Source organism: Amyelois transitella, chromosome 21 (assembly GCF_032362555.1).
Source record: "Amyelois transitella isolate CPQ chromosome 21, ilAmyTran1.1, whole genome shotgun sequence".
In the NCBI taxonomy this organism is placed as follows: domain Eukaryota; kingdom Metazoa; phylum Arthropoda; class Insecta; order Lepidoptera; family Pyralidae; genus Amyelois; species Amyelois transitella.
The window spans coordinates 6,579,959-6,594,241 of NC_083524.1; the positions used below are offsets into that span (position 1 = coordinate 6,579,959).

Here is a 14,283-nt window from a genome sequence, read left to right on the forward strand (position 1 = left end):
TCACCTGTCATGCCAAGGCTCACTTCGCAATCGCCGTGCTTATTTATTTTGTTGAGGTTATGAACTTGTTGTTCTTCTGATCTTAACAAATATTTATTAATTTCGTTGGAAGAAAAGTTATCCGCTAAAATGGTGAAGAAGAAAATCGACAACCGTATAAGGATCATGATAGAAAACGGTGTGAAATTGGGGCATCGTACCATGTTTTTACTTGTAGGAGATAAAAGCAGGGATCAGGTGATTAACATTCTGTCCCAATTTCTAGTATTTTTATAGGACTCTGCTTTTGCTCTAACTTAAAAAAATGGTGTTATAATTCTGTATTCTGTCCTAATTAAAGTATAAAATTCCGTGATAACAAAACAGCCAATAAATTACCATGTGACTTTCCAGGTTCCCATATTATATGATATGCTAGTGAAATCCACAGTGAAAGCAAGGCCTACAGTGTTATGGTGCTACAAAAATAAAGATGAAGCCATCAGCAAGTAAGTCATGTTTTATATTTAGTAGTTTCTGCTTACATTAAATAAAATCACCTTTGCTGACTTTGCATTTGTCTCACACTTACAAGCTTGTCTGTTTAGAATACTCTTTACCTCTCTTTTATTTTTATATTAACAGTCATGGAAGAAAAAGGGCTAAGAAAATAGCTGCAGGAAAGTTAGAGGTGTCAGAGGAGTCATTGTTTGATGCTTTCCGAGTAGCAACTACTATACATGGACGGTATTATTCCGAGAGTCATGCTATGCTAGGACAGACATATGGAGTGTGTGTTTTACAGGTTAGTATAAATTTATCTTTTTTATTTCTTTGACCCAGTGTAGACCTAGACCCACTATTTGTTTACTTGGGTTATAAGATGATATACCAATTTTAAAATGCCTGGATTTGGTTTGATGCTGAAATGCTAAAAAAAAATTACATACATATGCAAGAATGTTTCAATGGTAATTTGCCTCTCTTTTCCCAAAAATTTATTATTATTATTAACTTAAATATTTACATAAAATCATGTTTCTTTCTGGGAGGTAGCCACTATATGTTACTACTTGCCATAGTTTTTAGTTAAAAATTAAATAATAGTTTAATAAGTTCATAAATAAATAATTACCATATTTATTCACAGGACTTTGAAGCTCTAACTCCTAACCTCATGGCGCGCACAATAGAAACAGTTGAAGGTGGTGGTCTTATAATTTTCCTGCTCAAGACCATGGACTCGCTGAGGCAACTTCACTCCATCACCATGGATGTCCATTCTAGGTACTTAGTTTTAAGCACTACTACATTTATAAAGCTGCAGCAACATTGGTTTACGACTGTATGTATTCAAAGTTTAATTTTTCAATATGTTTAGGATTTGCTTATCTTTTTTTTTAAACTTTATTACATACCAGTATTTTTTATGTCATCTTTCAAACGTTATGCTGTCCAAACCTTACATTTTTTTAATTCTTCAGAGCCAATAAATTGGTATTTCCTTCTTTGCAGCTTAGAAGTTTGTTCAGTAATTTTGTAACTGTCATTCTTCAGTGTAATTTAAAATATATATGTGGTGTTGCGCACATAATGGTTTATAATATCAGCCTGTTTTAAACTTTTTCGATTAAATAAAACGCAATTTTCTAGATTCAAGACAGAAGCCCACGACACAGTGGTGAATAGATTCAACGAGAGATTTCTATTGTCTCTGGCAGACAACCCTCGCTGTCTGATCCTCGATGACAACCTCACAGTGCTGCCTATATCCTCCAAGACTGCACAAGTGGAGCCCGTGGACAATGTTCCAGAGGTGAGATTAATATGCTTAAATAATACATAGGTACTAAAAATAAAGTGTAGTAATAAAAATACTAATATTATACAAATTTTTGTAACAAAACAACTCATACACTATTGTACTCATTTTAACTAAATTTGTCACAGTGTAGAATAGACCTTCAGAAGACAAATAGGCTACTTTTTTTCTTATTCTGCAATTTCGGTTGCAGTCTCGCACAAAAGCTAGTAAACTATATGAAATGTGTTTGAAATATGTAGTAATCGCATATGAAGTTACTCTACATGGGACTATGATGCAGTAATACAGGCATATTTGCAGTTTTGGGTTGGTTCATATGCTGAAAAAATACTAGGTATTAATAATGTAATAATAAGTGGATGTTTTATGTAAAATTATTGTTTGCTCATAACTTTTTAATTTAAAATTATGCGAAGTAATGTTCATGCCAAAAAACAATTTTTAATACAATCTTATAAACCCTTACCAGAAGTTTTGTCATCACAAAAGCTACAATGTATAAAGTACATACATACATACATATGATCACGTCTATATCCCTTGCGGGGTAGACAGATCCAACAGTCCTGAGCGGACTGATAGGCCACGTTAAGCTATTTGGCTTTAAGATAGAATTGAGATTCGAATAGTGACAAGTTGCCTATCCCTTAGTCGCCTTTTACGACATCCATGGGAAAGAGATGGAGTGGTCCTATTCTTTTAAATGCAAAAAAATAATTCCTACACTAAATTTCTCTATTAATTGTACTCTTATCAAGTGTGACTCTACTCAATCATTATTCTTATATTGCAGCGAGTGAATCCCAAGCTGACAGAACTAGTGTCGTCTCTTTCCGACACGCCGCCAGCAGGACCGTTAGTCGCTCTCTGTCGCACTTACGACCAGGCGACGGCGCTAGTCGCGATTATCAACACGCTTGCTGATAAGCAAAGCAGGTAAGTGACCTCTAGGAACCTTTAGATACTGAGTAATATAGGCAATGTATTTTAATGAAAATAATTATACTTTGTAGTACTATTTATTGATGCTATATCTCATAAAATCTCCTTGTTAAATTTCTATGTGCCCATGATCCAGACCAATTACTTACATAAGGGTTAGTTCGTTATGTTCCACAAAACGTGGGCTTAGATATTATTTACGTCGAAAGCCACTCAATCTGTGTAATTTGTGCCTTATATATTTATTGTTTACATATTTTAAACAAGTCTTCTTCCACAGGCCCCCCCACTGCCTCACTGCCGCCAGAGGTCGAGGCAAGTCAGCCTGCCTCGGCCTCGCCGTAGCCGCCTCAGTGGCACTGGGCTATGTCAACATCTACGTAACATCTCCACATCCAGAAAACTTGATTACCCTCTTCGAGTTCGTGCTCAAAGGTCTAGACGCCTGTCTGTATCAGGAACATATAGATTACAATATTGTGAGGTCAACGAACCCGGATTTCAAGAAGGCCATAGTCAGGATTAATATTTCGAGGAATTCTAGGCAGACTGTTCAGGTAAGTCTGATCTGTATGTTATATTGATTTGATTATATGGAATGATCTAAAGACTGGACAAAAGAAGTGAAAAGATCAATGTAGAAAAGTGGATGCAGCTGAGAATGCGCACAGATGAATGAGTGACTTTCTGACACTACAAAAACTATAAGTTAGTAGATATTAATAGTTTCTACACCTGAGATGGAGTGAAAGCGAGATTAAGAGATTTTTTTATGTAATATACAGCAGAATGCAATCGCTGTAAAAATTATGGTTATCAAACATCTCTGGTTTCTGTAATGTACTTTATTGAATGATCTTACGCGAGATCACGCGATGAAATCAAAAAATACCTTATCTTAGTTACTTTTTATCTTCCATTAATTGTATTTTAATCCATCCATCATGAAACCATATAGAACTTTCAGTCTCTTCGAGATAGTTGGCACTGTATACCCCGCAAGGGATATAGACGTGACAAAATTTATCTATGTTGTTACACCAGTAATTTGTGTCCCGGAAGGTTATCCTAAATAAAAACAGATGTTTAATGTGTAAGATTTGTGTCCCGGAAGGTTATTTTACAAAAAAAAAAAAGAACAGGCGTTTATAAATAAATCATTTCATCCCAACAGTACATAACCCCGGACGATCACTCGCTCCTATCAGCCGCGGATCTCGTGCTGGTGGACGAGGCGGCCGCCATCCCGCTGGCGCACGTGAGCGCCGCCGCGACGCTGGCGCCGCTCGCGCTGCTGGCGTCCACCGTGGCGGGCTACGAGGGCACGGGCCGCGCGCTGGCGCTGAAGCTGTTCGCCCGGCTGCAGGGCCAGCACCGCGCCCCGCCGCCCGTGAGTGCTTGCATATATACGTACATACATACAGATATACATACATACGTACATACAGACTTACATACATACAAACATACATCCATACAAACATACATACAGACAAACATTCATTCGTCTTGTAAAATTATTTTAAAATTGCGATGCCTAACAGGGTTCATATTGAACCTACTTATAAGCAGTAACTGTATTTCAACCTTTTTAAAATAAGATATTGAATTGAATACAAGGGGGTCATATTTTTAAGTGAACTTTCACGGCGAACGAAGCCGCGCTCCACCAGTCCCATTCACACTCCTAGCTGCGCCCGCAAATTCGGACGCGTGGAATAGTTAGATATTTTGGGCATCATTGAAGCACTCAAGGATGAATAATTTTCCCCGTTTTTTTTTTTCACATTTTACTTTTTTTCTTCGCTCCTAATAGTTGCAGCGTGATGATCTATAGCCTAAAGCCTTCCTCGATAAATGGTCTATTCAACGCAAAAATAATTTTTCAATTCGCACCAGTAGTTCCTGAGATAAGCGCGTTCAAACAAACAAACAAACCCTTCAGCTTTATAATATTAGTATAGATATATAGCAGTCAGCAGGCGCTGCAGGTCTCAAAGGGGGCGGTAAGAGACCCAGAAAGAAAATGGGGGCGTTGTGTAGAGGCGGGGGGGAGTGATTTGTTATTTTATTTAGCTAGGAGGCCTCTTAAACAACGACTTCAAGAGCTCTCGACTCACAACAACAACTTGTGAACATCAACTAATATGAATTAAAAGATTGCTCAAACTCAAATAGGTGAAAAAATGGGGGCGCTAAAAAAATATTTATTCTCAAAGTGGGCAGTAGACAAAATAAGTTTGGGACTCTGATATATAGGAATCAAATTAATTGCTAATTGTTATATGTTTGTTTGTCAGATAAAACTTGAGGAGCCCATCCGTTACCGCACTGGAGACCCGGTAGAGGGCTGGCTGAATTCCCTGCTTTGTTTGGAAGCGCCTGCGCCGTCAATAGGTAATCATTTATTTTGTCATAAAATATTAATTTAAGATTCCCCTTTTAGGTGGCGGGCTAGCAACCTGTCACTGTTTGAATCACAATTCTATCATCAAGGCAAAAAGCTGAACGTGGCCTGTTAGTTCGAGACTGTTGGCTCTGTCTGCTCTGCAAGGGATATAGACGTGACTTTATGTATGTATGTTACACCAGTAAATTGAGGATAAATTGACGTCAGGTGAAAATGCTACAACTTTGGAAGCGGTAATAGACTTAAGTAATGTTGATTTTGACGAGGTTGTCAATAATTCAGGGATACCCTTGTATCCAATTTTGAAAATAAAAATCTATTCAACCAATAGCCATCTCAATTTTAAAAACACGTAAAATTCGGTCTGTCTTGGCATCGAGTCTGAAGGAAGTATAGTTACAAAGTTAGTTATTCCTACAGGAGATAGAAGGAGAAAAGAGAAGAGAAATGATCAGTTAAAAATTACTATTTTATTGAACATAAAATTAAGAATATTTGACAATCAAAATTATATTTGACAAAAAAAATTATATTTGACAATAAAAATTATATTTGACAATAAAAATTATATTTGACAATAAAAACTATATATGACAATAAAAATTATATCTGACATTTTTTCTAACAAAACAAAATCCATGGCAACCGTTGCTATGGCGTACAAGAACGTTGCCTACAGAGTCCAGAATCTAAAGTTCAGATCCCAAATTCCTTTACAAACCCTAATATTCTTTAACAGGTGTGGGCGCGCCTCCCCCCGCTGCCTGCGAGTTGTACCGCGTGAACAGAGACGCTTTATTCTGTTACCACAAGGCGGCTGAAGCTTTCCTACAAAGATTGGTGGCTATTCTTGTCGCCAGCCATTATAAGGTAGGTTAAGATTCGAATTTAAAATTGTTTCAAATATTATTTATTAATGTATCCTATACTATTAAATAAGCAATATTTACCGGCGTTCTCGAAAACTATCTTACGGTTAAAGGTTTAGTTTAATTAAAAAAAAAAAATCTTAATTCTATAAAGTAGTATCTATGAGATTTGATTATAAGTTGTATTAATGTCATTAAAGCGATACTTTTGTAATGTATTTTAAAAATAAACATATTTCTTAATAATGACATCTGTCACCTTCATCCATTATGTACACAACCAATCGTATGTATTTACAAGTACATATATATTATCTGCCACAGAACAGCCCCAACGACATCCAGCTGCTGGCGGATGCGCCGGCGCACTGCCTTTTCGTGTTACTGGCGCCCGCACCGCGCGCCGCCGCGCTGCCGGAAGTGCTGTGCGTGCTGCAGCTGTGTCTCGAGGGGGACATTTCCGACAGGTGAGACAACATACACATACATACATATATATACATACATACATATACATACATACATATACATACATACATACATACATATACATACATATACATACATACATATACATACATACATACATACATACATACATACATACATACATACATATACATACATACATACATACATACATACATACATACATACATATACATACATACATACATATACATACATACATATACATACATACATACATACATACATATACATACATACATACATACATACATACATATACATACATACATACAATCACGCCTCTTTCCCGGAGGGGTAGGCAGAGACTACCTCTTTCCATTTGCCACGATCTCTGCATATTTCCTTCGCTTCATCCACATTCATAACTCTCGTCTATATACCTCGCGGGGCTGAAGACAGAGGCAACAGTTTTGAAAAGACTGATAGGCCACGTTCAGCTGTTTGACTCAATGATAGAATTGAGATTCAAATAGTGACAGGTTGCTAGCCCATAGCCTGAAAGGAGAATCCCAAGTTTATGAGCCTATCCCTTAGTCGATTATCGACATCCATGGGAAAGAGATGGAGTGGTCCTATTCTTTTTTGTATTGGTACCCGGCTCTCTCTCTTTCTTTCTCTTTTTTATTTAATAGTAAATTAATAGGTATATACGGGACAAATTACACAGATTGAGTAAGCCTCTCACGTCAACTTCGAAACTTGTGTTACGAGATACTAACTCAACGTTACTATATTTTATAATAAATACTTATGTAGATAAACATCCACATATTTTTATTAATAGTGTGAATATATGGATGGAAGTTGAGTGTTCAGAAAATAAAATACAAGAAAATTCTAAAAATTCAATAAATTTTGTTCATTATTATAGGATACTCGTATACTACATATCGCTTAGAAATAGTCAAATCCCTTGATTTCACAACATTGGTTGACGTCAAATAACCTAAGTTCACTGCGGCTTCCAAGGCGTCAGTGTAGCAGAAGCGGTAACAAACTGCACTGCAGCATCTATCCAAACTTACTATAAAAACCATTCTCTCCGTTTTCAGGTCAGTGACAGACAGCTTGGGCCGCGGCCGCAAAGCTGCCGGCGACCTCATCCCGTGGAACATTTGCGAGCAGTACGGTGACCGAGACTTCCCCAAATTGTCCGGAGCAAGGATCGTCAGGATAGCAACGCATCCCTCTTACCAGCGGGTATGACTTAATATTTTAGTGGACCCCTGGTTTTGCCGTATTTATGATTTATTTCAGACCATTTACCAACGTACATATGTGAGCAGTAAGACCTTGACTTGGCCGAACTGTCCAGGGCCATAATATAGAAATGGAGTGGTTCTATTACAAACTGCTGGAAACCACACGGATGCCTCAATAGCCTTACATTATAAATATTTGTGCCGTGTGGTTCCCGGCACCAGTACAAAGTGTTGAGTAGTTCCCGGCACCAGTACAAAAAAGAATAGGACCACTTCATCTCTTTCCCATGGATGTCGTAAAAGGACATTACGATAGACGACTAAGGGATAGGCTTACAAACTTGGGATTCTTTTTTTAGGCGATGGGCTGGCAACCTGTCACTTTTTGAATCTCAATTCTATCATTAAGCCAAATAGCTGAACGTGGCCTGTCAGTCGTTTCAAGACTGTTGGCTCTGTCTACCCCACAAGGGATATAGACGTGACCATATGTATGTATGTATAAATATTTCTTACATATAAAATGTAACGATGTACTTTTTAATAATCCAAACAAATATATAACTAACTAACAGATGGGCTACGGAAAAAGGGCATTGCAACAGCTAGCCGCCTACTACAGCGGCGACATTCCGTGTCTGGACGAGACGCCATCTGACGGCGAGAATGCGAAACCTAGTAACGGGACGCTGCAAACTGAAAGCATAGTACCAAGGTGTGTATCACTACATAGTATAAAACAAAGTCGCTATTTTAGTCTGTTTGTCTGTATGCTTAAATCTTTAAAATTACGCAACGGATTTTGATGCGGTTTTTTGTAACAGGTAGAGTTTCAAGAGGAAGGTTTTTATGTATAATTTTTTCCGAATTTTGCACCCGTGCGAAGCCGGGGCGGGTTGCTAGTATGTTAATATATGGTTCACTAACTGTTGCCCGCGACTCCGTCCGCGTGGAATAGTTATATTGGGCATCATTGAAGCCCTCAAGTATGAATAATTTACTTCGTTTTATTCACATTTTTCATTTTTTTTTTTTGCTCCTTATAGTTGCAGCGTGATGTTATATAGCCTAAAGCGCTCCTCGATAAATGGTCTATTCAACGCAAAAAGAATTTTTCAATTCGAACCAGTAGTTCCTGAGATTAGCGCGTTCAAACAAACAAACAAACTTTTCAGCTTTATAATATTAGTATAGATATGTAAAATCCCTGAGTTACCTTCGCTAACAGTGATCAATGTTAGCCAATAACCTAAAAAGGGGGACCCCGGGTCAGGAAAAGATGATAAGACAATCTGATAAATACGTACAATCACGTCTGTATCCTTTGCGGGATAAACAGGGCCAAAAGTCTTGAAAAGACTGAAAGACCACGTTCACCTGGTATGGCTTCATGATGGAATTGAGATTCAAAAAGTGACAGGTTGTTAGCCCATCGCTTACAAGAGGAATCCCAAGTTTATAAGTATATCCCTTAGTCGCCTTCTACGACATCCATAGGAAAGATATGGAGTGGTTCTTATCTAAAGTGCCACGAAAACCACACGGCACTGTCATAATTTGTGCACAAAATATTGAATTTTCTTGTGGCGGCTTAAGGAAAATAAAGTTCTTTATTATAGATTTATTTTCAAAATTGGATACAAGGTATCACTTATTGACACATAACTTAAATCTAATTATAACTACTACCGCTTCCAAAGCGCATGTGTAGAAGAAGCGGCGGAACAAACTACACTGCAGCATTTTCATCGGACGTCATTGCATGATATGCACATTAGTTTGAATACTAAACGATGTTCTTCCGGAAAACATCGTGAGGAAAGCTGCACATTCAGGCAACTGGATGTGTAACCATGGATACAATACGGGTTAGGTTCACCTGCAAAGGTTGCGGAGGTCAGACGGGAGTCGCTTCGTGTAAAAACCTGACTCACCCAATCCAGGGTCCATGGTCAAAGGCATACCCCGTGCTCCTCTCCAGAGTGGTGAGGATGCAACCTCAAATTTTTATTCATTATTATAAGATATACTACATATCGCTTAATAATAGTCAAATAAAAGAGACTAAAGCCAGGAGGAAGTTATTGATCGCGCTACAAATTAATTTTTTTCCAGGGCAAAACCCCCAACACTACTAAAACGGTTATCAGAAATGAGAGCTGAACACTTGGACTACATCGGGACTAGTTTTGGACTTACAGAAGAATTGCTCAAGTTTTGGAAGTCACAGAAATATGTGCCAGTTTATTTAAGGTAATGTAACAGAAAAATTTTGACTTTTTTATTTTTATTTTGTGGTTATAAATTCTCTGACACGAAACGTTCTTGCCTGGAAGAGATTGCATAATGTAGTAAGACCGCTTTTAGTACGTTATTTTAACATTAATTTAATTTAGGATAAATGGTTAAAGGGCTTTATTTACATGTAGCTTTGGGTTCAAATTAAGAGGAAAAATTTTTTACTCTATGGTCAAATTTGTATAAGAATAACTCAATAACGGATTAGAAAATACTTATTTTAATTAGCTGTCATTAATTCGAAAAAGTTATTTGTCACTTAATTGAACAGAGTATTTTTTTTACATTATAAAATATTTTTGTCATTGTTCAATAAACTTAGCGAATTATATGGGTACCGTTTAAAATAACGTTAATTGTATTTCCAGTCAGAAAACTAACGACTTAACCGGCGAACACTCGTGCATAATGCTGCGCTCGATGCACGGCGCTCCCTGGCTCGCCGCCTACAGCGCCGACTTCAGGCAGCGCTTCTCCCGACTGCTGGCCAGGGCGCTGAGGAAGCTGCCAGCCTCCTTGGCACTGTCCACGCTGGTCAACGACAACGTGGCTGTCGATAAACCTGGTTAGTATTTAGATTTGCCTGTGTGTGTGATTATGGTAGATCTTTAGAATTTTGTCTTTCCCATGGATGTCAATATCATTATTCTAAAAGTTTAATTCCTTTTTTTATTTTTTTCTTTTGGTACGTTTTGGACTTGTCCTTATTACTGTAATGTCCTTTCTTTATTTCCAAGTGCTAACTAGTTTATAAGTCTTCTTTAATATGTACCACGTCCAAAAAGGGAATCACTGAGTACCTGTTACCTAAAAGAACCGTTTGTGTCTTCACTTCTCTCTCAACCAGACCGGAGTTCGAAGCCAATTTTTTTTTCAAACACTACCACTACGCCATCAATATGATGATTGATAATAACAATAAAACTCTTAATGATCTTGACATTAATGGACGATGATTTGACCAAATCAAAACTACCCCAAAAAAATCAATATTACCTAATCAAACTTATATATTTATTCCAGTGCTTACCAAGGAGCTAATCTCGCAATACCTATCCGCCCATGACCAGGCACGAGTGGAGTCTTATTGTCGCCAACAAGCGGACTATAGACTCATCACAGACTTACTACTGCCTCTAGCGCAAATAGTCTTTCATACTAAGACTAGCATCAGATTGGATGCCGTGCAACAGGTTAGTCAAATATTACATACTAGCTGTGCCCGCGACTCCGTCCGCGTGGAATAGTTATCTTGGGCCGAGGGTGAATAATTTTTCCCGTTTTTATCACATTTTCCATTATTTCTTCTCTCCTAATAGTTGCAGCGTGATGTAATATAGCCTAAAGCCTTCCTCGATAAATGGTCTATTTAACACAAAACGAAATTTTCAATTCGAACTAGTAGTTCCTGAGATTAGCGCGTTCAAACAAACAAACAAACTCTTCAGCTTTTTAATATTAGTATAGATGTGTAATAAGTTAATCACTGTTTTTCTCGAAATTGTTGGTAGAATCTATATAGTTTTACTGGTCATGATTCCTGCAAAAGGAAAGAAAAATCTGTATTTGGCTCATAAGGTGACATTACTTGATGATAAAAATTACATGAAACGACCAAAGAGTTTCCAATTAGCATATGTATGATGAGGTTACACGATGCGCTGAGTTACCCGGAGCCCGCGCGAATTTAGCGCCATCTACAGGAGAATACATTAATTTTTAACTTATGTTATTTTGATAATAATAGTTTTGCAAAATTTTAAGATATTTGGTTCAGTAGATAACGCGTAAAGAGACAACAAATAAACTCACTTTCGCATTAATAAGTTGGGATAAAATACGGTGCCCTAAGCCAGACAAATATTTATGAATTTAGATGAATAAAAAAAGAATCGTTGTTATAATATACCTATATATAATTGTACTCTTTTCCATAAACCGACTATTTTCCCTCCAACAGGTCATATTCATAGCCATGGGCTTCCAAATGAAGGACGTCGACGACATATCATCTGAACTAGGTCTACCCGGCTCTCAAATCCTGGCGAAGTTCTACGAAGCGTGCAAGAAGATTAATGTTGCTATCAACGCCGTTCTAGAAGATTCCGTCGCGAAGGAAATTGGTATTGAAGGGAAAACGGCGGATGTGAGCGCCGGAGTCGTCAAACAGAGTCTCAATGAGGAGTTGTCTAAAGCGGCTAAAGTAAGTTTTGGTTGTATTGTAAAATTTTGTTTAAACTTTATACGCTGTGGCTTTAAACGTTGGGGTTCCTCTCCTGTTGGAATTTTCTGATGCACTGTAATGATAAACATATAATAATTTTTTTCCTGTATTTGAAATCCTGTTTAATCCTGTATAAGAAGAACTCTGGGTTCGCTTATCACCAGGGAACACCAATCTACTATTCCGGATACTTAGAACTTTTAGTTCAGTGAAAAGATTTCTCCCACTACGCCAAATCGCGTTAGTTGCTGTCTTGTTCACAGTTTTTTTGTAATATTTTTTATACTTTCGCACAGGAATTGGAAAGGAAACAGCGCAAGGAGTTGTCCCGGCTGATGGGGGAGGATCTAGCTCAATACCGCATCAAGGGGGGGGACATGGAGTGGGGGCAAGCACTGGCGGGCTCCAAGCAGAAACATCTCGTTTCTGTCAAGAGGTGAGAAAACGCACAATACAAACACACATTAAATGTCTTAATCCGTTACTGGAGTATGCTCGCGTAGCTTATCTCCTAAAAAAGAATCCTAAGTCTGATCCAATAACTTTTCAACTTTGAGCATATCTACAAATCATCACGCCTGTTTCCCATTGGAACAGGCAGTGACTATGAATTTCCTTCAATCAAGAGGTGAGAAACTTTATTAATGTTTTGGGATTAAGATATAGGTAGTTTCTCATAGAAAAGGAAGGTAAATGAGGGAGGATCTAGTTCAACACCGCATCGGGCGGGGACCGTGAGTGGGAACAAGCACTAGCATCTCATCATTTCTTATATAAATTATGTTAAAACCTGGTCCAGAACATCCCGGTTTTTTAAGAGATAAGAAGCTTTATAATCCCACGAGATTTAATATAATTTTTCCATGACGTTTAAGGAAGATTAATTGAGTGAGACAGACCGGGTTCTAAAGAGATACTTCTTGTTTCTCGTTCAAGAGCTGAGAAACCTTATTATACTTCAGAGAATTTCAGGATTATCTCTCTTTTGTGTACCTCTTTATAAGGTTTTTATAAGACCGCATCTGTGTCGGTGTCTTACTTGTAAGCAGTTGTTGTCTGTACCAAATCCAGGTAACTCACAATAGAAAAAGAGTGTGTGATTAATAATGAATGTTTGTTTCCAGCGGCGAGAAACGGCTAGGTGACGACAGCAAAGAAATCGACGATCTGATAGAAGCGCACAACAATAAGGCTAAGAAGAAAAAGAAACATACGCGACATTAGTCAATAAACTTGTTATATGTTATAAGCTTGTTTTATTTTAATGTTCATTCTGATGTTCTGATAAATATCCATTGAAAATTAAGTTCTAAGGTTAAATTTTGGCCGCCGTGGTTCTCGGTGACAGTTTTGGGCGTGAGGGTAAAACTAGTATATCATTTAATTTACCTGTGTGAACTGTTTTCGCTATGATAAAAGTTACAACAAATTGAAACCAAGAAAAGGCAGGATGTTGAAAGCATATAAACAGGAACATCGCACTGCTTCCTTAATAATGCTATAGTCGGAAGGTTGTTAGAGCTCACTTTGTAGTCAACGAATTTAGAAAGGAAACAACAAATTCAATAATAATTTCTATAATTATTGTAATATAAAAAAGTGTTGGTAGTTATTCAACCCTTGGAATAGACATTAGGTAATTCCTCTTAAACATAACAAATATGACGCGATGCCGGCGCGTCGTTGCGCGCAATAAAAAAATATCATTTTTATTTGATGCCGCGCCCACACCGCTCATATCCAATACTTTACCATTTTATTACAATATAATGTGATCTAAGAAAAATAATATTTTCGTCTAGCGCCCCCTGTCGGACGTCTGGTAAACAATTTTATACTATAATTTGTTTGTTTCTTATATTAAAACACGTTCTACCGTTATGTGACCATAACGCCTTGCGACAAGGCCCGACGGATGTATTGACTCGATTTTGGCGTTAAGTCATTGCTAAATTACCATCAAAATCGTCTCAACACTCGCTCGCATCTCTTAACAACAAATTTACAGCAAACCACGTTCATTTTCACACTAATTAACGCAT

The 14,283-nt window shown here is 37.6% G+C and overlaps 1 protein-coding gene across 1 annotated transcript; it reads left to right on the top strand.

Moving 5' to 3' along the window:
• Positions 1–13,483, top strand: LOC106135586 (RNA cytidine acetyltransferase). The gene is made up of 19 exons (XM_060950199.1): positions 1–237; positions 394–488; positions 625–784; positions 1,130–1,266; positions 1,633–1,795; positions 2,598–2,740; positions 3,027–3,303; positions 3,921–4,136; positions 5,047–5,143; positions 5,896–6,026; positions 6,350–6,492; positions 7,570–7,717; positions 8,295–8,434; positions 9,835–9,972; positions 10,386–10,582; positions 11,041–11,210; positions 11,978–12,220; positions 12,538–12,677; positions 13,366–13,483. The coding sequence occupies exons 1-19, from the start codon at positions 130–132 to the stop codon at positions 13,463–13,465; spliced, it is 2,946 nt and encodes a 981-aa protein (XP_060806182.1). The 5' UTR covers positions 1–129; the 3' UTR covers positions 13,466–13,483.
• Positions 13,484–14,283: the final 800 nt, after the last annotated feature.

What these genes read in the sequence shown, in the direction of transcription:
- LOC106135586 (XM_060950199.1), top strand. Translation starts at nt 130, where the DNA reads ATGGTGAAGAAGAAAATCGACAACCGTATAAGGATCATGATAGAAAAC. An exon ending in CCGTGGACAATGTTCCAGAG is followed by an intron (nt 1,796 to 2,597) that starts GTGAGATTAATA and finishes CTTATATTGCAG; the next exon opens with CGAGTGAATCCCAAGCTGAC. An exon ending in TTGTCGCCAGCCATTATAAG is followed by an intron (nt 6,027 to 6,349) that starts GTAGGTTAAGAT and finishes TATCTGCCACAG; the next exon opens with AACAGCCCCAACGACATCCA.